Genomic DNA, 26,482 nt, shown 5'->3' on the forward strand with positions numbered 1-26,482 from the left:
ATAGATAGATAGATGTGGTGTATGGGAATAGATCGATAGATAGATCGATAGATAGAATTTAAAGCCTTTCAGGAAAGTATCTCTAGATCTAATATCTCACACACAAAGCTCATGCACTCTATCTATTTCTCACTGATTCTCCTTGACACAGGCCCCAATTCAGCAAAGCGCTAAAGCACACCCTGAACTTGATTCACATGCTGAAGTGCTTTGCTGAGGCTGAGTTTTAGCTCTCCAAATCTCTTACAGAAGGTCCTGCGGACCATCACTCACCGGGTCCTCTCACCTGAGTAAGGATGACTCACTTGTGTGAGGCTTGCGGGCTCAAACCCTAATTCTGCCTCTACCTATCGCGGTGGGCTTCAATAAGATTGCCTGGGATCTAAGTGCGAGTGTGTTACCACTGTTATAATCCAGCTACTATTTATTCACTTCGTTAGGCCATGGCTACACTGCAGAGCCTATGTTGTATACTCACCCTGGCCTAGCACCACCCTACCCTGACAGCAGGAAGAGTTCTGCCATTAAAGGAACACCACCTCCCAACCACTAGCTGTGCCACTTAGCTGGTTTTCTCACCCCCTGACCGACACATAGCTATGCCAGTCTGTTTAAAATGTAGACCAGGCCATAGTTTCACTACGTCCTTCAGCTGTTTGTGTTTATAGAGCTGTAACTATCGTATTAACCCTGTAATGCCAATGAAGCTATAAATAAACATTACATTCTCTGGTCCATGAGGGACCTGGATTCCAACCCCTGCCTGCCTAGCCCACCTGCAAACTATAGCTCTGTTCTCAGCTCCCTGCTAAGGGCCTGTTACCAGCATAGGGCCTGCGCCAAAGTCCTTTTGAAGTCAGTGGCTTGCTTTTCCATTGACTTCAATGGGCTAAAGGCGCAGACACATGGCCAGCAGAGCACATATCCTTCCCTCCAGGTGTAATTAACAGGAGACTTTTCACCGCAGTTAAGTCAGGCAAATATTTCCCTTCCCTCCTCGCAGAGTGTGTAAGGAGCTGCATTCCCCCCTCCCACCTGCTTCTTTCATGTTGGTGTCAGCGCTTTGATTTGTGCCAGGATGGCTGGTGTTATTCCCCAAGACTAGTGAGCAACGTGTAAGAGCACCCCCCCCCCCGCCGCCCAGACACCTGAAGCTTATTGTCCTTCAACCATTACTCATCCCTGCCCACAGGCATTCGCCCCTTCGCCCAACAGGCACTTGAATGCCCGCTTGGATTGGAAAGCTCAGAACCTGATTTCATAAAATGGGGGAAGAAAACAGAGTGTGGGGTGTTGTTTCTTGTTCTGGTTGAATTGCTTTTGATGCTCATTTTTTCCTCTCTTTTTTTCTTTCTTGATGTTCGTTGAGGGAGGGATTTAGAGAACTTCGGAAGAAGAAGAAGAAATGTATTGTATTGCAATAGCTGTTCCTGGGAGCCAGTCAATGGATCCGTCGTGCTAAGCGCTGTACATATAACAAAGTGTTTGTTTTGTTGGTTGGTTGTTGTCTCTCCATTTGGGTTTTTTCTTTATTTGGTTTGATTCTGTTTGCTTTTTGTGTCTGGGCGTTTGGATTGGGAGAATATTTTTGTTTTGTTGGCACATTTGTATTTGTTTCCTTGGAAAGTTTTGTGTTTCTTTTTATATTTATTATTAATTAGTATTATTATTTCTGGTTGATTGGTTAGTCGGGGGCTGTTTGGCTGGCGTTTGTTTTGGTGAGCTTTGGTTGGTTGGTTTTATTTTCATATCAAGGCACTTTTTTTATTTTTAAGCCCTGAAATTTTAGGGGGCGATTCTCTTTTACTCTCAGGGATTCATTTTCCAAACTGTATCTTGTTCGGAATCGAACAGGAGACTGACGGTTGCGGTTGCAGTGGAAATTGAAAACCAGACACTCAACCTTGAACTCAGCCTTCCCCAGCCCAGCAGAGCCTGTCCCAGGAAGACCGTGACCCCGTAAGGGAAGCAGGCTACCAACATACCGAATACAGCAAAGCCAGCCAGGCCGGCGATTGCTGTCTGCGGAGAGCACCGAATGGGCAGCGCAGGCCAGCCAGAGGCCCTGGCTAAAACAGATCGCCCTTGGCAAAGAAGAAATGTGCCTAGGGGAGGATTAACCCGACTTCTCACCTGCCCCGCGAATGTGTGGGGCGAACACAGGCGCCGGGTGAAATTCGGGCTCCCTGGAAGCCCCTGGCAGTGATTGAAACGAGGCCAAGAGTTCGCCCGCAGTCTGAAGACGGCAGAGGAGGGAGCCGCCCTCAAGGCAAGGAGCAGCGTGTCCCTGATGGAGTTTAAAGGAAGCATTTGTCCTCCGTCTTCCCCCGCCCCCAGTCTCTCCCAGCCGCTCCCCATTTTGCAAGCCCTGGTGTCTGTTTCAGGGCGCTCCCCGTGCGAGGGCCGGTGCGGCATTCGGGGAATGGATGCGGGGTGATTTTCCTCTGTCCATGTCCCTCCTAGATCGTGTCAATTGCATCCCACAATGCGCCCCTTAGGGCCCAGTGAAAAGGGAAGCCCGTCTTTCCTGGGCTGCTGTAGCTTGGCTGGGAGGCAGTTTCTGTCGCTCCAGGTAGAGGAAGAAGCTTCGCTTCGCAGTTGGGCCCCTCTGAAATAAAGTTCCACAAACCACTGGGTTGTTTTGCTGTCTTTCCCGCTTGAAAAAAGTACTAATTTTTCAAACGATGTTTTCTCATTTTGACCGCAATCCTCTCTGTACCTGCCGTATACAATGTGGAATAATGCAAGCGCTTCCCATAGGCATCTAGTTCATAGACTGTGTGAGAGAGATACACTATGCCAGAGCACACACATCTAGCTTGTGTGTGCCATATGCATGTGAGCTAGTCGGTTATAATATCTACTATGTAGATTAGCTAAACCAGGGGGCTAATTACGTGCAAGTGATCTGAAGGAAAATTGGCCTGATTGACTATAAGGACAAGGGGAGATGTGGGGAAGAAAAGCCAAAAATCTCATCTTCCTCATCTCCAAGATCCAGTGGAGCGGGGCCAATGAGACAAGCGGCGTAATCGGAGCAGAAGCTGGTTCGGTTATTGGCGTCTGTTAATTAAACAAAAAAAATGATCGTGGAAATAAAACACCAACCGCTGACACAAGCCCAGAGAAAGCCATAACGGGACCCTCAGCCCAGCTCTTCCAGCCAAATCCAGCAGACCCCTTTGAAAGGGGGAGCTGCTGGGAGCTCTGGGTGCTATCCTGTGCTAGGATGAAGGTTTAAACAAAGACAGACCCGGCGTGGGTGACTGGGCCGCACATTTCCAGCCAGTCCCAGGAAAGCGGTGGAGCATTGAGTTCCCACACGTGCGGGCTGTAATAAGGACCACCGGGCTGTATAGGGAAGGCAGGACAGGCCCAGGGGGAGTCCTGGTCTCTCTGAATTAGCCCAAGGGGCTGGGCTGGGATTAGAGGGTTAATAAACTCGATGGGGGACACACGTGACTGGATCCCTAGTGGTTTAAATCAGGCTGAGCCGGGTTTTCTGGGGGGAGGGGGTTTGCGATCCCTCCCCACTCTGAGCTCAAAATCAGCGCCGCGGCCGGGTCCCCGCAGCCCCTTGATCTGCCAGCCATGGAGGCGCAGGGCTGCCTCTCCTTCTGCCCGACAGCACCCCCGCCACCTCCCGCAGGCAAAGCCCCCCCAGCTCCAGGCCTGCAGCGGCGCATCTTCCAGGGCAACCAGAAGCTACCGACCCCCCCTCAGCATCACCCGCTTCCCCCGCAGCAGCAGCGGCTCAGCCCCAGGCCGGGCCGCTACCCGGACACTTACCCTCCAGCCCAGGAGAAAGCGGCCCACAAATACTTGGAGTCCCCCAGCCCGAGCCACCACGCGCTGTCTGTCAACGGGAAGGCTTTCTACCAGGCCGTGGCCGAAGGTAAAGGGGGGTCTGGGCCCTGCACTGGCCTCCCGGGGGCAGGAATAGCCAGGGGTGGGTACGAACGGGCCGTGCTGGGAGCCAAGGTGGCCTTGCGCACAGGCACCGAGGGCCAGGGCTGGGGCAGCAGGACTCGGCGAGAGGGGGACTGTGTGACCTTAACCAATCCCTCTGAAAAGTGTTACAGAGCCACTCCTGGGCTGGAAGAGCCTTTTATTAAACGCACTGCTATCTGTTTCTCCGCTCTCCCCTTCCTTCCTGGGATAGCACTTCCCTTGTCTCTCTTTCTTTCCTTCTTGTGTGTCTGTTTCTTTCCTTCCTTCTATTGCCTTCTTTCTTGTCTCTCCTTCCTGAACTGTTTCTTCCTCTCATTTTTTCTTTCTTGTAGGTCTTTCTCGTTCTTTCTTGTACAGTATGTGTTTCTTTCTTATCTCTGTCTCCTTGTCTTTCTTGTCATCCGTTCGTTCGTTCTTTCTTGTCTCTCTCTCCTTCCTTCCTTGTATGTTTCTTTCTTTCGTTCTTTCTTTCTTTCTTTCTTGTGCGTCTCTTTCTTTTTTTCCCTTTTCCTTGTATGTCCCCCCCCACCCTGTATACTTATTTCTTTCTCGTCGCATTTTCCCTCGGAGCCAAGTGATTGTATTTCAGGCACTATACAAAGGTTCTACGCTTCTCTCTCGTTGCTTTCTAGAGCAATAAGCAGCTCAAATGAACATGTGCGATCTGCCCCATCCCTCCCCCATGGTAGAACTGTCCCGTTTTCTCCTCATTTCATTCGGTTAAAGGGTCGATCCTGCAGTCCTCGGGCAAATCTCCCCTTGAAGCCATCCCTGAGTCAGAGCTGCCAGGTCGGGGTTTCAAAGGGATCTCCGAACAAATTGCAAATTTCCACCTCTAGCTTGAAAGGGGATGGGGGGGATGTGTGACAGAGAAACAGGGAATGTATTTGAAGTTAAAACTGAAAAATAAACGTTGTTTGGCAATTCACAGAAATTTCCCCTAGTACTCCAGGAAAACCAAGAGAGCTATGTTTTCCGCCGAGTCTCCTTAGCATTGGCAAGCACCAAATTTTATAATCCTCACGGGATCAAACTTCCTCCATTTTTTAAAAGATATACATTTTAGAAAAAGCATTGCATAGAGCAAAGAAAGATATTTTACATATTATTTCTTGATCATTCTTCTTTCTTTTCTCTCTTTCCTTCCCTCTCTTTCTATTTGGCTTCTATACAGTCCAGGCGTTTATTCTGTAATCAGCTAGATCAGAAATCGAAGGAACTGAAGCAAAAGTATTTTTTTCTCCATATTGTGCTGACTTTACATTATATCCCTCCTTTCCGTATCTGTTTCTTTTTTATTTCTTTATTTGTGTGTTTTAAAATTCACTTTCTAAAATGTCTAAAATAATTTTTAAAAGCCCTTCCTGACATGCTGGAAAAGTTCTTTCCTTCATCTTTATATTTAATTCTATTTATCTATCGCTGGGTGGCGGTTTTCTTTCCTTTTCATCTATCGATCTAAATGTTTACATATTTGTTGGATTTTAAAAATAATCGGTCATAGACACAAAAGGTTCCCCTCCGCCCCCAATGTGCTGCAATATTAAATTTGGCAAAAGGTATATTGGGAAACAAGGGAAAAGAGAGACATGTCTATTGGTGACTGAATGTTGCCTATGATTTAACAAGGAGAAATAAGCTAGATCAATATATCAAGAGGTCCGTTTTCGTTTTATGGACACAGGGCAGCACCCAGGTTAGCCTAAATTCTTTACTATTCCACTGTTAAGTATCACCATGATCAAAATTGTGCTTAACAATAGATGTGTGAACATACTGGGTTTTATTATCATCATGATAATCATCTGCGATTTGCAAAGCTGCGTAAATCATGCAGCCAAATATTATCGAAATTCAATAGGGATTGCGCTCCTACCAGCCGCCTGCGCGCAAAGATTTAACGCACGTGCTTAATTTTACACGCAACGGGTGAAATCCTGATCCCAGTGAAATCAACCGAGAGTTTTGCCATTGACTTCAGCGAGGGCAGAATCTCTCCATCATAGGATCAGAGGGGTAGCCGTGTTAGTCTGAATCTGTAAAAAGCAACAGAGGGTCCTGTGGCACCTTTAAGACTAACAGAAGTATTGGAGCGTCTGATGAAGTGGGCATTCACCCACGAAAGCTTATACTCCAATACTTCTGTTAGTCTTAAAGGTGCCACAGGACCCTCTGTTCCATTATAGGACAGTCCCACTCCCGGCCCCCGTGTCAGTCATTCACAAAGTTCTCATTGACTTCAGCGGCTCAGGGTCAGATTTAGCGAATGGTTCCATTGAAGTCAATGAAACGGGGCAAAGTTAAGCGACTGGGTGTTCGGACTTCTTTGAGAATCCAGCCGTGTTGGTACGGGCTTTACCTGGAGAAATAAGAAAGGAATATTATACATCTATAGAAGTTACAGTGCCTGTAATTTCTACTGAAAACTGTTGGAAGGGACTGGATGTACATTGCTCCATCCTTTGATCCCATGTAATAACCCCCTTGTATCTTCCTCGCTCAGGCAAGCAAGCTGTTATTGAAGGCTATGGGAATGAGGAGCTTTATGGGGTCAAATCCGGGCTCCCTTGGAGTCAATGGGGTTTTTACCATCGGCTTCGATGCAGTCAGGATTTCACCGCAGCCTGTGTGAACCCGGGCGTTGCTTTTTTTTCCCCCCCATGCAAAGGGAGGATCGCACAATGATTTTCTCCACCAGCAAAGAGGGTCGTTTCAGGAGCCGAGCAGGGCAAAAAGAGATGGGGGGAAATCAGTGCAGAAAATAAATCATGGGAAAAGCTGAGGTTGTAAAAGTTCCGCGCTTCTTGGCAATCGCACGAAGCTTTCGAGAGTAGAGAAGCTACTTTCCTGTCCTGCCAATTCGTTGCACGCGTTTGTGTCCTTGTCTTTTCCCCGGACAATTGGCATTTGGGGCGCTATTGAAAATCCCCCTATGTATACGCTCAGTTTACTGCCCAAGAGGATTCGGACAGAGAGGGGTTAAAACACGGAAGGCGACTAAATGGCGTTCGAATGCTTTGAAAATCTGCAAAGCCCCTTAGGATCCTTTGGCCTGAAAACCATTCTGGATATTAATGCCTGGTGATCTATAGCGTTAGATAATGAGGAATCCAAGCCTACCAGTGTGCAAGCCAAAACATACCGCTGGGGGATAATAATCTAATCTAGAATAGGATTGTTTTTATCCTATTATTATTTACTAATACCTAGCTCTTAAAAATAACCAGACTTGAAACTGATAAAACACAAACACTCTATAAATGAAGGATAATACTCTATGGACATTAATGCTAACAATGCAACCTAATAAAGGGCAAATAACAACAAACAATAACAGATAATATAATGATACCTACCAGCACAATGAACTTTGATGATGCTGATGACAGTAGGAAAATAAGAATAGAAGAAATAACAAAAAAAATATTACACTGCTAAAATAATTATCCAGTATAATAATAATCAAATGCTAATTAATTATAACGACTATTGCACTGATGTTAAAATAATCGAATAACAAAACATCAGCAATGAGTTTCAACCATAACAATACAGTTATTGTTATTCTATCACTCCATTTAAACCTTTAAATAACCTCTGGACTTCACTGCCACTTATTAATTACTGTTGTGGTTAAAAAGTGGCTGTGAGTTCCAACGGTTAATGATCAGTTATTGTTATTAAAGTGGCAGTGAGTTCCAACGGTCAATGATCAGTTATTGTTATTATTAAAGTGGCAGTGAGTTCCAACGGTTAGCTCGCGGCGAAAATGCAGCGTAATAAAATCAAATCATACTTCTACATCTTACCGAAAGGAATGCCCTGGGATTGCGTCAGGCGTGTCAGTGCTATTGGGGTTCCCACACATGTATACCCAGCCTGCCCTACCTGCAATTCCTACAGTCCCCCCTCCCCCACATGTAAATCCTTTCCCCTTCAGATGAACTTAAGCCCCGTTTTCCATCCCCGCGCCCCAGTCATAGACCCTGGCCCCGCTGCTGAAATCAAAGGAAGAAAACGGGGCATTTGTTGAATCTTTCATTAAAGCTCATTTATCAGGCCCGAAACGGAGGAGCAGGAGCCGCTCCCCGCCGCCCCAGAGCCTGCAAAACACAAACGCAGCTCGGGCTTATTGTCCCCACGCTGATCCGTAAAGCTGGGGAGGAGAGCCCCGTTCCTTGGGCCAGAGAAGCAAGCCTTTCATTGTGCGTTTTCTCCTTGCTTTGTCTGCTCACCTAGGGGCTATAAACTTCACAAATCAAAACTCTCTCCTTGCGAAGCACGAGCTACTTGCTGTAGGATCTAGCATTTGTGCGTCTAAAAGATATCCACGCAAATCAGAGAACATTCGAATCCCATTTGGAAGAGCAGTGCCAATATTTTGGCTATAGCCCTTCCCGTTTCTGCGTCTCCGTTATTTAGAAATCATTTTTCAGTGGCTGAATTAATTTCAAACCTCTATGTACGTCTATATATTATGTATTTCCGTGTAGGAATGTCTGCCCATATTTATATCACAACTACACATACAATTCTGTTAAGCCTCAATCTCTCTCGGTCTAAAGCCAAACAAATATATATAAGGTGATAAATAATTCTTCAGCTGAAAATAATTTATGGCTCATGCAAAGTCAGAAATTTCGCTGAACAAAGAGGTTCGTTCGTGTTTATAGAGTCAAAATGCTGTCATTGATCCGGCTGAATTTTATTTAGATTTGATCTTTTATTGTATACACATACTTGCATTTATCTATACATATATAGATACGTAGCGATCCATCTCAAATGATAGATAGATTAGGTAGCTATTAGTGCTGGTCAAAAATGCTATATTTTTTCACCAAAAAAATTAACAAAACGAAACATTTTTAATTTCATTTGACCATTTGGGGGGATTTTTCCTGTTTTTGATCAAGCAAAAACTGAAAAAAAAAAAAAGTTATTTGAAAACAAAAGTTTCCGTTTTTTTTTTTTCAAGGGGGGGGGGGGGGAACCAAGGAGATTTCTTTTAACCCAAACTAACATTTTCCACGATCATTTTAGTTTCAGTTAAAAAAAATCAATTTTCGTGGGGGGAAAAATGGTTCAGTGAAAATATTTCCATCCGCTGATTTATAGTCACGGGCACTTCTCTGAGAAGCAGCTCTCTGGCTGTGTGTTTCACATTGATCCCAAGTGCACACTAAATCTGTTTCATTTTACTGTCCTTTTCCCCTTCTCTTTCATCAGACTCACTTAACACCCTGACACTTACCTCCTAAATGAGCCTAGGTGAGGATTACTAAAAACTCAGCCCTGCAATGAAAGGACCTCTTGCTTCTCTAAGCACAACATAAATTCTGGGAGGAATCTTTCTCCAATGGACTGTCTTGAAATATTTAGTTCTTAAAGCCAAATGTGGGGCAATCCCTAGCCCTTGATTTCCTTCCCTGCGAGACAGGGTCAGCTGTAGGAAACTATTTACTACGTGGCCCTTCATGTCTGCGCCCTTTGAATCTAGCCCTCTTGATAAAAAACATAGTTGGAGCTTAATTAGAAGCAGTTGGAATGGATGGACTCTTGTAGACTGGCAGGCAGCGGGCTGTGTAAACAACTCTGCCCCTGAGACAGGGGAAACAGGTACCACAAACAGAGGGGGCGGGGAGAAAGAGAAAAGTTCTGGATGGAAGAAATATGGCAGCCCCCTCCCCGCTATCAGGAGACAGCTGTAGCCAGAGGTTCACCCAGCAGCCGCAGTGCTGAGCCCCAAATAATGTTCTCAGCTCCCCCTTTAAAAAGAAAACGGGGGAAGTTTCTGGTAGAGGCGAATCTTCTGCTCAGGCTCTCTGGGGTTCGCCGCTGAGGAGGGGCCGGGGGGCAGAAACGCTCCCTCGAGTGCTGAGGGACAAGCGAGCGATTTAAAGTGAGGGAGTGAAAGAGAGAGAGATTGAAAAAGTTTTTCTCTTTCCTGCTTTATTCTCTCCCCCTCTTCCCCAAAGCTGATCTTTCTCAGGCGAGGTGGCTTCCTTGCTCGTCTTTGGTACAAAAGCAAGTCGGAGAATTACAGCTGTCCAGGGATTTAGCAAGGACAGACACGAAGCTCCAGGGCCTATGAGTCCTGGGCAGAAATCATTCAGTCCCTGATGACTTCTGCTCCGTTTATTTTCCCAGCTCCCCATGAGATTGCGTGGGACATACAACAACAACAAAACCCTCTCCGATTTTTGCTTTGGCCCAGGAAGGAAATTGGCTAGGAAGGAATTCAGTAGTCAAGAGAAAATGACTAGGTGAAATTGACTAGGTTCGATGCATGGTTAGTCCACAGGCTGGTCTGGGCAGGTCCAGGTCTCTTACGCGCCCAGATACCGGGGTGATGGCTGCCTATACATGCCTGTATCACATTTCCCGTGCAGCTGACCACATTCCCCCCCGCCCCTCACGGCGGAAGAGTTTCTTTCTTGCCCCCATCCCTTGAATAATGGTCTCCGAGTTTTTCCACTTTAACCCAACAATTGTGCAGTTGTTCCCCAGCGGCTAACCCTGCCAGCTTCACAACCCATCTGTCTTTTCTGGGTCAGATAGCCCATCAAAATACACACGGAGAAATCTCTAGCACGATCTAGCCACGTCTTCTCTCGCCTGTGATTTTTTTATTACCCTTCCTCCTTCCGGTCTTTTTCTTTCAGCCGATTGATTGATTGATTGATTGAGGGTGTGTTTTGGAGATGGGATGCGTGTTAAAGAGAAGCAGCTGAAGAAAAGCGGCGGGATCATTTTGTTGACCAGATTTTGTGGGGGGAGGCATCACCGTATGAACCTAATTTTTGGGATCAGTTCAGCCCAAGCATCTTTCCCTGCCCAACAGAACAATCTCCTATCTCTTTACATAACAGTTGGGGGTCATCCCCTCGTTCTGAATTTAAAAATAGAATCTCAGCTAAGGGCATTGCTAAATTTTGTCTCATGAATGTTTGCCTCTGTCGATACCTTGGGAAATAAAATGGAGAAAACCCGTTACTTTTATTTTTATCCATCCCAGGTATCTAATTTCATTGCTATATCTGTAGCTATTTATTTGAAATAGCTAGATAAACATAGCTGTGGAGAAAAGAGAGAAAGATCTCTAAAGTGTCTTGTTGTCTACCTCCAGAGAAAACATTTCCCGTGGTGGGAATTAATCAAAACAAACTGACTCAGACTCGGCTGTTGGGATAAACCCCAAATTGGTTTAATTAAGCGGAAAAAATCCCTAAATAAACCCACTTCCTAGTCCTGGGAGAGAAGGAGCCGATTCGAATTAGAAACCGTTTAAGAGGAAGGAGAAAAAGGGAAGGTGCTGGGTTCCTATCAGAGTTGCGTGCACGAATTCCGATCGATTGAGTTTTGTAAATTGATTCAAGATATCAAGTTAAAAAAAAGAGTCGACCTTCCCTTTTCAGGTTTAGGTCCAAGTTCCCGACTCTAGATCTGGTGTAAATTCGGACCCTGGAAGGCCATTCTAGTTCTCCAGAAACTCTCGGATGGCCTTGTTTTGTAATTAGGTAGACGAATGAAATGGGAATTTGGGTAGGGTGCTGAGAACGGAACGAACAAACCAGCCGGCTGACAAGCCAAGAAAGGAAGAGAGAAGCGATGGGAGGGGGAAAGAAGGGAAGGGAAAAGGGAAGAGAGGCAAGAAAAGACAGAAAGAGGCTACAATGGGTCAATTCAAATGAATCTCGTGCAATATTTCAAGGTAAACTTTCTGCTTAGATGGTTCAGAGTTAAAGGCATCACTTTCCAGCAGGTATTTGAAAGGAACTTTCTCTCCAGCCCCTTCGCTCCCAGCTGCTCAGACAGACCGTTCTGCGGCTAACCCTAGCGCCAGCGGCCACCCTGCAGAACCCCCTCCCTTGGCTGAGTCCTATGTGAGCCCAGCTAAAAAACAAACCACTGGGACAGAATAGTGATAGTCCGCAAGGAAGGAACTAGGCACCAGACCAGACCCTGTGTACCGGATCCGTCCCACACAGTCTATACAGGATCCAGGGTCCTTCCCATTCAATCCATACAGGATCCATCCCATACAGTCTATACAAGAGCCAGGGTCCATCCCATTCAACCTATATGAGACCCAGATAAGCAAAGAATATTGGGCCCGATCCTGCCATCACTGAAGCCCACGACCCAAATCCCCATTTGCCCCCAGTGGTGCAGGATCAGCCCAATTCAAGAAAGCAAGCACAGGCCAGTTAAAACTCTGTGCCCTGGTGCCCTGTCTGCTGGAGAAAGAGACCATGGTGTGGAGAGGAAACCCCAGAAGGCTGGATCCCGTTAGGAAGGGAAATCATTCCCTAGAATGAAACCAGGACAGGAACTTCAGCCCCAGGGCTTCCTCTGTGTATCCCCAGCCCTAATTTCCATGGGTTCCACATCTGCCTCTTCCTCCCCTGGGCCCCTTTACCCCATTTTCACCTGCTGAAAGTCATAGCCTGCAGGTGAGTTGAACCAGGTGTGAGGAAAGCAGCAGAGAGGAAAGCAGTTTCCTAGCAACTCCTTTCCCCTGGGGCATTGATGGGGTAAAATATCTCAGCCACTGAAGAGCTTGATGAAACAGGGCACCAAGTGGGTTAAATGGGCTGGCATTGCAGCTTCAGGCTGGGCCCCACTGAGAGCCCCGAATAACCTGGGAAAGCTTTGCCTGCCCACACTGGTAACAGTGTAGGGATTGAGGAGTCGTCGAGATTCAGCACCCAGAACATTCCAGGCCTGACTCTTCAACACACCAGCCTTTCCCTGGAATGGGCAGGGCTGGTTGCTGCCCCCTTTGCAGCCTCCTTCACGCTGGTATTTTAGACTTTTGCCTTTAACCAAGAGCCAGGGCCTCGGCTGGCGAAAATCAACAACATTCCACTGATGGCTACGAAGCCAATTTCCACCCGCCGAGGAGCTGGCCCCAGAAGACCTTCTCCACTGGTGCGGTTCCCTCTTGTGTTCTGCTTGTCACCGTCGGCAGCCAAATCTGTGTGAAAGAGAACGCTCCTGGCTTGCGGCTGGAAAAGGCAGCCCGAGTTCCTCTTTCAGAATGTGCTCTGATTTATTCCCTCCAACACATTTCAGTACAAATTCCAGACAGGGGGTGGGGAGAAAAACGCAACACAAACATATTGCCCTAGATTCCCCACGGGCTGTTTTCTATAAGGCAATTCCTCAAACAATTGATTCGGGCTGGGAAATGGTTGCCCTGGGCGGTGCTGTTCAAAGGCGGTGGGATGGCTTTCACTGGGGAGTTCTTTCCAAATAGTCTCTGGAGAAAGATTTAGATCTTTGGGGAGCCCCTGGCCTCCAGCACATTTTCAATGGCGGTAGTTCAGGAGCTGCAAACCCAGGGCGTGCAAGAACGGAGTCATCTCCACGCACCAGGGTTGTGCAGCATGTCTGTTTGCCGCCACACCAGGCAAGATACTGCTCCATCGGTGGCGAGACAGATATTGTGTCCAGCTGGTCTGGAGATGGAGAAAGGGTGAGGGGAAGCTCAGTAGGCATGCTGGGACAATCTCATCTTGCCCGTGCTTCAGGACAGATCCTCAGTGGGTGTAAATAAGTGCAGCTCCATTGAAACTATTGCTGGTTTACACCCACTGAGGATCTGGCCCTGCAGGTGCACTCTGCCTAATTCATCCTGCTCCCTAGCCTCCATTCATCTCACCTACCCCCCTCTTTACTCTTCATTTCACACCCCTGGCCTCCTGCTTCAGTATCCCTCACCCATCCCACTGCTAAAGACTCAGAGACCCCTGCAGCAGCACACAGCTGGGCAAGCCCTAGAATGAATGGTTCTGTGTGCCCTCAATTCTTGTTGGAGGCAAGGGGATCACAACAGCATCAATAATTGTCCTATAATCATAAGAACAGCCGTACTAGGTCAGACCTATGGTCCATCTAGCCCAGTATCCTGTCTTCTGTCTGTGGCCATCACCAGGTGCTTCAGAGGGAATGAACAGACAGGGCAATTATAGTGATCCATCCTGTGGTCCACTCCCAGCTTCTGGCAAACAAGAGGCTAAGGACATTCAGAGCATGGCGTTGCATCCCTGCCCATCCTGGCTAATAGCCATTGATGGACCGATCCTCCATGAACATATCTAATTCTTTTTTTAATCCAGTTATACTTTTGGCCTTTACAGCATCCCCCGGCAACAACTTTCACAGAGTGATTGTGCGTTGCGTGAAGAATTGCACTTCCTTTTAAACCTGCAGCCTATTAATTTCATTGGGGGACCCCTGGTTCATGTGTTATGTGACAGGATAAATAACACTTTCCCATTCACTCTTTCCACACCATTCCTGATTTTATAGACCTCTCTCATATCCTCCACTGAGTCGTTTCTTTTCTAAGCTGAACAGTCCCAGTCTTTTTAATCTCTCCTCACGTGGAAGCTTTTTCCATCCCCTAATCATTTCTGTTGCACTTCTCTGTACTTTTTCCAATTCTAATCCCATCTGTTAAATTGACAGGAGATACACATGTACCATGCTCTAGGCCAATGCAACCAATGCAGGTAACAGACTGTCCCTCTGTTTTAGGTACATACGTGGCCCCCATCACATTAGTACCCAAGTGCCTCACACTCTTTAAGGGCTATTATCTCTATTTGACAGAAGGGGAACTGAGACACAGGGTTGATTGACTTGCCCAAGGTCACACACAGAGGTCAGTAGCAGAGCAGAGAACTGAGCGCTGGTCTCCTGAGTCCCTGGCTACTACGCTAAAAGGTGTTGTAAAACCTAGCCCTTCAATGGCTTCCCCCAGGAGAAAACCCAGGCCCCACTCGCTGGCTCTGAGCTTTCATCTATACCCCAGCAGAGGTGTAGTCTTTCCCCTCTGGGTATACTGCAATCGTTGGCAAGATGGATTTGGACCCACTCTTTGTCCTTGTGTGTCTTCCCCCTTTTAGTGATTTCATCCACCAGCCCTGCCTTCCCCACCCCAAGGCTGAGCCATTCAGTTGCCAGGAGTGCTTAATTCTTGCCTGACGGGGCACAGAGGAGATTTCCCCCCAGAAATACAGGCCCTAATCTCTTGGCACCCACCCCAGACCCGTGGTGCTGTTTCAGTGTTTAATGGGGAACTTGGAAAAACGCATGCTGCATTAATCTATTCAGAGCCACCAGCCAAGCTCCCGGGTCCGGAATAGTTTAGAACATCCATAGAGAGCAACGCTTGAGGGGTGGGGGCAGCAGGCAACAGTATGGCTCTGTGATTGTTTAACCCACTGCTCTGTGTGTTCCCACTGCAGCCAGAGAGAAAAGCGCCAAAGGGCAGGAGTACCACCCTGTGCCCACAGACTGCAGAGCCCCGCTGGAAGAAGCCCCTGATCTCAGCTGCTCCCCGGCTGCGTCTCTGGGCAGCTTGAGGGAGCACATCTCCCCTGAGCTCACCGACACCATGGAGCTATCCAAGAACAAGAACAAGAAGAGGAGGAACAGGACGACCTTCAGCACCTTCCAACTGGAAGAACTGGAGAAGGTCTTCCAGAAAACCCATTACCCCGATGTGTATGCCAGGGAGCAGCTGGCACTAAGGACGGACCTAACAGAAGCCAGGGTTCAGGTAAGGGAACGAGGGGTGGGCAGGGTCATTTCTGCAAGGTCCTTTCCACAAAGCACAGTGATCTTTGCCTCCCTCCTAATAGTTTCACCTGGGACTGTACAAGCCGAGCAGGGGCAGGTCAGGTTGGTACTTGGATTGGAAGATTGCCAAGAGATGCTTACATAGTGTGGGTGTTCCTTCTTCTATCTCCGTAACAAACCCAGCCTGGTGCTATAGAGCATGTGCTGCTGAAGTGCCAGCTTTGGAAAACTGAGGGGCCACAGCCATTTGGGCAGTTTAAATATCCCATTGTGGTATTTTGGCCTAGAGGAGGGTGGTTAATCCCAGCGTCCAGGGCAAATTCCAGTCTGGATAATTACATTCTAACCAATCTTTCTCTAGCAATCATTTCATTTTCTGAAATGGTCGGCGTTGTACAGGACCTAGATACAAGTCTGTCTCCCTGAAGTCCGCCTGTGTTTTCAGGTGGCTATGAAAGTCATCTTTACTTCTTTTCCTAGAAGGCCAAGAAGCATTCCTGTAGTGTCTGCTGTTAAACTTCTGCCACATTCCACCCCCATAATATCTTTTATTGGACCAATTTCTGGAGCCCATACAGGGTATCGTCAAACAATTACAACCCCATAATTGATGGGGACCACATCCTGAAAGAAATCTTCTCTAAACCCGCTCCTCTGGCTTCAAACCCCGCAGACTCACCAAGCTCACTATCAGAAGCAAGCTTCCCACAGACCAAGACACACCAAGTCAAAGCAGCACTAGACCCTGTCATAACAACAGATGCAAAACCTGCAGACATATCTCTACTGCTGCAATGATAAACACCCCCCCCGCTCCCCGATCCCTGGGTCCTTCATATGCCTATCACAACTTGGGGTGTACCTCATCTGTTGCATCAAATGCCTCAACAACTACGTGGATGAAACCAGACAATCACTATGCTCTCGAATGAACTCACACAGAAAAATCATAAAAAAGACAAACACACCCTGTCACCTATGGGTGAATACTTTTCACAAAACGACCACTCTATAGGTGACCTCTCAGTCCTTGTCCTCAAACCTGCACACCACCATCCAAAGACAAGTCTGGGAGCTTACATTCATAACTTTGCAAGATGCTAAAAGTCATGGACACGGAATTTATGTCTCATTACAAAAATCTGTAACTCATTAACCCTCTTTTGTTCTGTGACTGTAGAGGTGTTAATTGCCCACTTCATCTTGAATGGTCTCTTGCAACCTGTTAAATTCTTATGCTTACCAAGCTGTTCCATCTTGTATAGTATTTAGCTGTGATACTTAAATTTCCCAGACCTGAAGAAGAACTCTGTGTGGCTCAAAAGCTTGTCTCTTTCAACAACAAAAGTTCATCCAATAAAGGATGCTACACCTCATCCACCTTGTCTCTCTCATATCCTGGGACCAACATGGCTACAACAACTCTGCAAACAAAGTTTAAGCCTTGGCCTTCTTATTCAATGTCTTTCTTTTAATAACAGCACCATCTTGCACTTATATAGCACCTTTCAATCCAGCTAAAGGGTTTCTACCACTGGCATCCCCAGGATGTGCATAGGGACTAGACTGGAGCGGATAACTTATCCCTTCGCTGAATGGAAGGAGACCTCGGCATACAGCCTGGAGCAGCCCAGTCTTTCCCCTGGCACCCCCTTTACATCAGCAGGGTTAACTCTCCCCAGAGGCGTTGGCCTGTGGTTTCAGTCTCATGTTGGAAAGCCAGAAAAGTTGGCTTGCAGGAATGCCCGCAGGAATGTGCAAAATGAAGTGAGTGCAAGTGATGATCGAAAGCAACAGGAGAAACTGGCGCTCAGAGCTACAAACACACATCTGGACAGGAATCCACGCAGCCTCGCTGCTCTGGTTATTAAATATCACTGCAGAGGACGAGCCAGTCTGCAAATGTAATGCTGGGTGAGGAAGAATGTCCCGTCAGCGGAGATGCAGACAGGGAGATGGAACATTCCACTGTGCCTGAGCCAGCGCTCATATGCGGGGACTCCACCAGGATGTACTTTGTCACCCAGCCTGCCACAGCTACAGAGTTCGCTGGAAAGCACATTCTGAGGCGGGATGGGTTCTGGGGAGAAGCTAGTGGTGTCCCCTGGTGGCAGCCTTCATAGGAGACTAAGGAAAGAGTTGAAGCAAGCACTGGAGCCAGTGTTACTCATCTGTGTGATGGAAAGGAGCCTGCGGTTGTTTGGTTTGGGGACAGAATAATAATAATTCCTAGCTTTTATACAGCACTTTTCATCTAGAGACCTCAAAGCACTTTACAGAGGAGGTCAGTATCATTAATCCCATTTGACAGGTGAGGAAATTGAGGCACAGGGAGGTGAAGTGACTTGCTAGCTCATGGCAGAAATGGATGTAGAGTTTAAAGGAAAGGGGCATTGTGAGATGGGCATGGGGGGCCAGATCTGAAAGGGCCCAGAATTTGGTCCCAGGGTTTTAGTTTGGCCTATTACACAGTTAGGGGCCGGTCAGAAAGTTCTAATCTGGATCTGAGTGGTTCAGGGACACCTGGATCCCAGACTGGGGCTTGGATCCATCTCTAACACCCGGTGCTGCAGCTAGTGATATAAGTGAAGAGTCAGAAAGAGGTCAGCCAAGGAGAGGCCCTCCTAAATACAGACTCAGATTTTAAGCCCAGAAGAGTCTGTTATGATCATCTAGTCTGATCTTCTGCATAGCCAAGGCCAGAGATTGATTCCCTGCATCAAGCCCATATGAAGATAATCGCAACGCTATCTTGGGAAATTCCCCTTAATGCAGTTATTTGAGGTGGTACTAAAGTGCTAGCAACCTCAGACAGGCACCTCCTGAGACAGCTCCACTGAAACCTCAGCATCTCTAGAGCCCACCAGAGACAATGCTGCCAGCCTCTTGCTAGATATCACCAAACTGCAGTCATCTTCTGGGGCTAGCTCCATCACCGGATCCCAGGACAGTGATGCCTGTACCATCAGATGGAGAACCCGCAGCTAGTTCCTCCGGGCAGAGGCTAGACCCCTGTGAATATACTCATTGTTAACATACTGGAGTACATCAGAATAGAAGCAGCTTGGGGAAATCTGAGACCCAGGAATGCATGAATGGAGGTTGTGTGTGTGGTAACCACTTGTAGGCTGCAGCTATTCATACAAAGCATCTGACTACTTCCAGAGGGTGTGTCCAAACTACAGCGTTGTGGGTGCTTCCTATGGAAGAGTTTTCCCATCACTGTAATTAATTCACCTCTCTGCAAGGGAGTAGCTAGGTGGACAGAAGAATTCTTCCATCAACCTCGTTGCGTCTACAGTGAGGGTCAGATCAAGCTAACTATGTCATGTCAGGGGTGACATTTTTCCCCAGCCCTGAGCGATGGAGCTAGGTGAACTTAATGTGTAGGCGTAGACAAGGCTGTAATGAGGATATAAAAATAAGTAGTCGCCCCAGCAACCTGTGCTCTGTATGTTATGGGAGAGAAAGGAGGTCTTTCCCCTTTCTGCTGTTGTTTCTTAAGGTGAATTCAGTGCCAGTTAAAAGGCAGACAGCCCTGGAGACTGAAGTCCTTTTGTTATCCAGAGAGCAAGTACATCAAGCATAAGCTTGCTTCAAACTCCATCTGACAGATGAGCCTCAGCCATGAACTGGAGGGACCAACCCTTCTGCTGTTGTCTCTCCATGGTCCATTCAATCCTGGGCAACTCTGAGACTGCCAACAAGGGGACGAGACAGCGATAGTATCACTAGGGCTCCTTGTGTGCTGTAGAAGCCTATCAGCTAGGAACTGGACCGACAGCCACCAGACACGTCGTGGTAAAGGCTTTCAGACACTGCCGACCTGCACAGCATCAGATCTGCTGGCCACGAGACGGGGGGCTCCATGCCTCGGTATCAAACCGCTGCTCACAGTGCGTTGCCTTGTGTCTGGATCTGATGTTGCTGGGTTTTCCCTCTCTGTAGCCTCACTGACCAGCCATTCAGGTCTGCCGGTGGCCCTTGGTCCCGTGACTCAGCCCTCCAGCCAGATCAATTTCTAGTCTCATGCCTTCTGAGTTAAGGGGGAGACCGGTCCAATAACAGTCCAGCTGCCTTGTGCCAGGGCTCCAGCCCGACTCTAGGCCCACTATTTCCCTTGCCCAGGGCCTTCACCAGGCCTTTCCATGGTGACCTATAGAGACTGGATTCCCCTACCTCTAGCCTGGGTTCCAGCCCAGGCCTCTGTAGCAGATGACTATGATCGGCTTCTTCTGACCTCTTCCTTCTTCCTCAGACTTCTTCCTACTGTGGCCCGTGTCTAGGCCTTTCCCCCCAGCCCTGGGAAGAACAGTAACATAAGACAGACATAATGCAAAAATAGCCCAAACACATCTCTGGTCTCCCTCCTCTGGGGGGATACTGGATGAGCCATAGCCTTGCTCAGCATCCTCCGGGCAGCGTTTGCAGTAACCCTCTGCCAGCTTTGGCTCCGCGGTGCTTCTTGCAGGGAGCTAGTGGGGAGAGATCCATTCACCTCCCTGAGCTTGGCCCTTCTCAACTGGGCTTTTCCCTTGTAAGGCTCCTCTCCTCCATGGTTGGCTTGGCTGAGCCCAAAGCTGCTCCTTAAACCCCTTCTTGCCTGGTGTGGGGCTTGTGCTCCCCATCACCAACACCACAATGGAAGGTAACTTTCTGGGGCTAGCTGGTTTCATCTGGGCTAAGGTAAGATTTGGGCTTAATCCTTTCGTCAGGCCACGAGTGGAAACGTGTTTAGTGGTGTTGTACCAACCCCGAGTGGGGACCAGAAATGAACCCAGGAGACCACCACAGAATCTCGAGCGCCGAATGGTCTCCATAAATGAGAGCAATAGGGATGGGGCAGTCGCAGTGCCAGGCGAGGACCAAGGTGCACTGGCAGATGGAAGCTTGCCCAGTGCTCACCCTGCCAGGGCCTTCATCCCCTTGCTAAAATCACATGTACCATATGGACCCATTTATAACTCAGATAGGAACCAATGCATGTGAGTACCCCAAATTCCACTGCAGGGTCCTCTAAACCCACTTACTAGCCAAAGGAAACTTTGTGCTAATAAAGTGGCAGAGTCTGCTACACCATACCCCATATGCCAGTGGAACCCTCAGACACTGCAGTGCCCTGTAAGGCCCAGCCACACGTCAACATAAGCCCCATATCCCTTGGATGTCTCCAGTCTCCTGCCCCCTGTAAGGTCTTGGTAGGTCTAAACTTGATCACTTTCAGTTGGGTCCCTGCTGGGTCTGACCCTTGGCTGTTTCAGCATCTCTGTGTTGACTGACAGTCTCAGGTCACCTGGGATTTGCACTGTTCCCCCAGGTTTGGTTCCAGAACCGGAGAGCAAAGTGGCGGAAACGGGAACGTTATGGGAAAATCCAGGAGTCGAGAAATCCCTTTGCAGCCACCTACGACATCTCTGTCCTGCCCAGGGCTGAAAACTACCCTCAGGTACTGAGACAGAATCAGGAACAGTGGCCAGACCTCACCCCCATCAGAACATGTTGGGCCAAATTAGGATTTCACATCCATGGGCGTAAATCTAGATTAGCTCCACTCAAATCAATGCAGTTACTTCAGATTGGCACCATGTAAATGAGAAGACAAGGGAGAATAATGCAGCAGATCAGAGCTACAGCATATTATGCCCCATTTCCAAGCCTTTTGCATCGCTTCACCAGGGAATCTCACACTGCCCCAATAACCCCCTAAGCACCTGGCCCCACAGACCAGAGATAAACACAGTAGAATACCCGATTTGGTGCTGCCTTCACATTCACCCTTCATATTTCTAAGAGAGCTGGGAGAAATTTTTCCAGACTAAACATTTTTTTGCTGAAAAATGCAGATTCAGGTGGACCGAATCATTTTGTATCGAATTCACCGAATTGTTTCAGTCAGAAAAAACAAACAAACCCTTCAGAAAAAGTCAGAACGTTTCATTTCAACATTTTTAAAATGAAATTTCTTTGATGCAAAATGACTTTTTGTTTTGAATTTTAGTTGTATTCATTATTTTAAAAGGTAAAAAACCAACAACCTCGAAATGAAACAAAATGTTTCCTTTGACCCCAAACGATTTTTTAGTTTTGTTTTTCAGTTCAGGCAACTAACCAGTAACAACCACAACAAAGAATCAGTTACTGGCATAGCTCTATTTTCTAAAGCCCTGGGGACACTTCCCTTGTCCCCCAGTGCTCCTGGCCAGAGTCAACTAAAGGGAAGTCTGGCCCCTCTCAGAAATTCCATCCCAGATTTTACACTAACCCCTGTGCATGCTGGAGCAGGACTTTGGGAGTGTGGTCATTTTTCTCTGGAGCCCCAGACAGCGTGGGCATGATCAATTTCACTAGTGACCCCCTAGCTTTCTAGTGCCAAATGCATGTATCCAAACACACCGGAACTCTGGGGCATTGGAAAGACGGTGCTGTCTGAGTACTTGGCCGCTTAAGACCATTTCTACCATTTAATTTCACTCAGTAATTAGTGGATCCTTTAAGATTTCTGCTCTCTGCCCTCTCATTAGGTGCCTGATCACACAAAGTTGGTGGGAGTTAAGGGCACTCACAGGTTCGGGTCTTATGTTCCAGGGCAGAAGAATGTGCAGCTCTGGCACTGGGAGTTATGTAGCAAGGAACCCACCGCTCCTCGCAGCTGTTATCCCTGGGGCTCTCCTATGCCCCGGGAACACCAGACCTCAACTACGTCCATAAATTACGTAATACCTTTTTTGGGGATTTTCGAGACCCACCCAGCCCTTGTAACATTTTGCAAAACTGAAACAAATGAGGAAAATTAAGGACCCATCCACCCCTTACTGTGTGATTTATGGACAGCCCCTTTTCCCTCTGAACAATTTATCGATGGAAAATGCCGTTTCCACAACATTGACATTTTCCTCAGGGACATTTTGTTTTTTGCTGAAATTTTTGGATTTTTTGGTTAAGAAAAATGGAGACAAATTATTTGGGGTCAATTCAACATGAAGCAGCATTTCCCTATTGTGGGGCATTGCCTCATGGGAGTTGTAGTTAGAAGGCCTGATACCCCCATGCTCTCCTACGGGCCAGGTTTCCTGGCCAGATGACATCTCTGTAGAAGGGTCAACTCACTCCTGGAGCGCCCCCTCGTGGCTGGGCATGGTGTAGCAGTGTTTTTCCCTCTAGCGCCTCTGCCGAGAGTCACTTCAGTCCTGCAGGGTCTGTCTTCTCGCAGCAGTTTCCCTCCAGCCAGGTCACATTTTAATTCCACCCTTTCCAGGGGAACAGAAAATTCAACACAGGACAGTCCAATGTCATTACAAAAGGCCTTTGGCCCCCAACTCTGGGCCACGTGGTGTAATACACCCTTTTCTCAGGGCTTCCAGGAATCTATATCCCCTTCTCAGGGGCTTCCCTACCTTCCCCAGTGACTGGTGGGGGAAGCCCAGGCCCACTTTCTATGCTGGGTTCCCGTCCAGGGACCCTATCCCAGCAGCCAAGGTCTGCTCCTTCAGACTCCTTGCTGCTGCCTTCTGGAGTTCATCCTACTGTAGCCTGTCAGCTGGCCTCTCCCACAGCCTCTCTAAAGTCACCCTTCATTCAGGGCAGGCTTCTCCTCAGGAATCCCCCAATAAATCCCAAACTTAAATCAAATTCTGCCCTCCTTGGGCTTGACCTTCCATCCCTCCTAAGTTTCCCTTGCTCAGTTCCTCAGCGGAATGCCTCCCTGGGCTCAACCCCTGGAAGTCCAGATCTCCTGCCCCTTTATCAGGGCTCATCACCAGAGCCTGCTACACCCTTGTGCCTGCTCCATATATCTCTCGGCCTCCTAACAGGAGGGGATCCCAGGGCCAACTCTTCCCCTCTGGGCTTCCTTCTTGACTCTCCAGTCTCTCCCCACTCGAATCCCAGGGAGTGACCGCACAGTTCTTCCCTCTCACCCTGCTGCCCCTTCTGATCTGGGCTTCCTCTCTTTAGTTACCACCCAGCTCCATCCCCAGCTGGGCTTCATCTTAAATAAGGCCCAGCCCACCCTGCAGGTGCAGCCAGATGGGTTAATTGGCCTTTGAGGCCCACATTAACCCTTTTAAAGCCAGGAGGGGGTATACACCCCTGCACAATCTCCCATGATACCACACTTTCTCCCCACTGGTGGAGTGGTATCATGTGAAATGTAGTCCATCCAGGAGAGACCGGGGTCATCCTCAGACCCAAATAGCAAAGCCCAAGAGGCAATGCACCCCACATGGGAATACAGTTTAATGTTGAATGGACTCATTTTGACACTTCCGACTCGAAATTTCAATGGTCGTTAGGAAAACGGAAATAGAACATTTCGTTTGGGGTCAGTTCAAGATTAAACTGGGATGTTGAACAGAGGAATTCCCCCGCCCCGGGATGGAAATTCTGATTTGCACTCAGCTGCATGCCACTCCCTGCAGCAGGAATGCAGGAAGGACAGCGCGCCCTCCTGACCAGTAGCTGCTAACCCAGCCTCATCTGTCTGTTTTCCCTTGTTTCAGCTGCAGAATAACCTGTGGCCGAGCACAGGATCGGGGAGCCCTGCAGGCCCCTGCCTCATGCCCCCCGAGAGCATCCCTTCCCCCTGTGTGTCTCCATACCCGCATTCCCATGGGAACATTGCCGGATTCATGGGCATCCCTGGTTCTCCCAACCATCACCCCGGGATCAACAACCTGTACTCCATCCACGGCTTCCCCTCTTCCCTCGGCAGCCACAGCTTTGAGCCCCCGCCGGACAACAACTACAAGTCCCCGGGCCTGGTCACGCTGAGAATGAAATCCAAAGAGCCAGCCAGCCTGCTTAACTGGACCACGTGATCACCCTGGAAGCAGCTGGGCTGAGGACACAACCCACCCAGCAGGTGGTTGGCAGCTCTTTGAAGCCAACTTTCCACAAGGGGTAGAGAGAGCTCCCAGCCTGTGCTTTTCCTTTCCCTTCAGCCTCCCTGCACACCACACCCAGCTGCTGGCACCTCAGACAGGATCCCAGGGCTGATGAGAACTGAGGAGCACAGCGGCCATCTTCCTCCTTGTCTTGGCGCTGAGATGTTGGAGCCAGCCCCCACGAGATTTCTGCGGAGGCTGGAAATCTCTTATTCCAACTCTCAGTCCCTCCTTCCAGAATCCCTCAAGCTTGCTCTGCAATGGGATTTTTTTTGCGCCACTCTTCCCACCCAGGGCTGCCTCCAGGGGGAGCCAAAAGCCAACTGCAGGAGCCCTAGTGCAGAAAAGACCTTATCACCGTGTTGCGTAGACCTTCTCTGTTAGGGTAAAATGTCGGTGGGCCGGAAAGCCCTACCTGCGCTGTGGCCACCATTGGTGGGCTGAGACACTGGCAGCAATGGTGAGACATTGTAGGGGGTGGAAACATCCAGTGCAGACCCACGCACCCATCCGCAGGGAAAAGGGACCAGGAATGGCACAGTCAGCTGCCCCCTTAGCTCCCACCCAACCCAATCTCCCCTTCTCCTGCCAGAGCCTGGGCAGGAGAAGCCACCTGAGAGTCTCCTCCCATAATCCACTGCACTGTGGCACTTCTGCAAAGCCCTGACTCCCCTCCGGCAAGCGCTTCTGTGGGCAGAGACAGGGTGGGGGTGGGGAAGGAGAGAGGCAAAAGCTGACAGGGGCGTCATGATCCCCCATTTACCATGGAACTGTGGAGTCTGCTGCTATTCACCTTTACTGAGCTGTGCTCTGCTACCTGTGCCTGGTCTTAGCAAGAGGGGAAGGGGCTCCCAAGTATAACCTCACCAAAGGCCCCCACAAAAATATATCCAGCCCAGGAAGGAGAGGAGGAGAGCAGAGCCTCGTCGTGTGTGCAGGGGCTGGATGGGGGATTTTCTCCCAAACTGCAGCTGCTTTAGATGGAGATTAGACATCATCTTCCTTATTATAATGGTTTCCCTTTGGTCTGAGCCATTAGCCAGCACCTGAGGCCTTGTTGGGTAAGGGTTGTTTCCAATAAGAGGAAAAACTGATGCTACGAGTCAGTTATACTCTTTAGTGCAATCCTGTTTGCTTACTAAGAATGCACAGAGCCCTGTTCTCCTGAACACTGCAGGAACAAACAGCAGCAGGCAATGTTCCTTGCTCAGAATTTCCACACCTGCCCCTCCAGCCAGCACTCTGCCCAAAAGCTGTCCTCTCTCTCAGCTTTCTCCCAGGGCCACACTCCTATTGTGCCGCTCGCCGTCTGCTCACCTTCTCCCTGCTTTCTCATTCCTTTCACATACATGCAGCTGTAACCAACATCAATGTCCCAGCCCCTGTGCTTGCAATCAGTCTTCAGGGAAACCCCTCAGCTGTGTGGCTTAGCTCAGGCCTTGCCATGCTGGTCAATGCCTTAAGCAGTGGCTTCTATTGCTTCAGCTATCACTAAACAAAGGATATTTAATTGCTCCCTCTGTTAGCCTGAACAGAAGGTAGCTACATGCCCATTGGCTTCAAGGAGGTCCGTGATTGCCCACGGATCAAAGACATGCTTCCTGGCAGCCACCAACACAACAATAATAAAAATGCAATGGGAAAGCTAAGGGTGTGCCTACACTACAGCTGCTACAATGGCAGAGCTACAGTGCTCCAGCTGTGCGCCTGTAGCACCATAACGTAAACACTTCCTACATCAGTGTTGATGTAGTTAATCTACCTCTCTGCGAGGCAGTAGCTAGCTAGGTTGACAGCAGAATCCTTCCATTGACCTAGCTGTGTCTACACTGGGGGTTAGGTGAACTTAGTTGATTGAGTTGGTGTTGGTCCTCCTTTGAGCAGGGGGTTGGACTAGATGACCTCCTGAGGCCCCTTCCAACCCTAATCTTCTATGATTCTATGAACTACATCAGGGCATGAACTATTTCACAGCCCTGAGAGACACAGCTAGGTCGACCTAAGTTTTATGTGTAGACAAGGCCTAAAACAACCCACTGGGAGGGGAAATGCTAACA

At 48.5% G+C, this 26,482-nt stretch overlaps 1 protein-coding gene across 1 annotated transcript; it reads left to right on the plus strand.

Moving 5' to 3' along the window:
* Positions 1–3,591: 3,591 nt before the first annotated feature.
* ALX3 (ALX homeobox 3) lies at positions 3,592–25,087 on the plus strand. Its single transcript, XM_024212223.2, has 4 exons — positions 3,592–3,895; positions 15,210–15,523; positions 20,861–20,989; positions 24,042–25,087. Exons 1-4 carry the CDS (start codon positions 3,592–3,594, stop codon positions 24,357–24,359), a joined length of 1,065 nt encoding a protein of 354 aa, XP_024067991.2. The 3' UTR covers positions 24,360–25,087.
* Positions 25,088–26,482: the final 1,395 nt, after the last annotated feature.

This window comes from Terrapene carolina, unplaced genomic scaffold, assembly GCF_002925995.2.
Source record: "Terrapene carolina triunguis isolate 2854851 unplaced genomic scaffold, T_m_triunguis-2.0 Scaffold552, whole genome shotgun sequence".
NCBI lineage: Eukaryota > Metazoa > Chordata > Testudines > Emydidae > Terrapene > Terrapene triunguis.

Bases quoted from the DNA above. Each gene is read 5' to 3' on its own strand.
- ALX3 (XM_024212223.2), top strand. From the start codon at position 3,592: ATGGAGGCGCAGGGCTGCCTCTCCTTCTGCCCGACAGCACCCCCGCCA. The intron at 3,896-15,209 runs GTAAAGGGGGGT...TTCCCACTGCAG, and splicing joins CTACCAGGCCGTGGCCGAAG to CCAGAGAGAAAAGCGCCAAA. The intron at 20,990-24,041 runs GTACTGAGACAG...CCCTTGTTTCAG, and splicing joins GGGCTGAAAACTACCCTCAG to CTGCAGAATAACCTGTGGCC.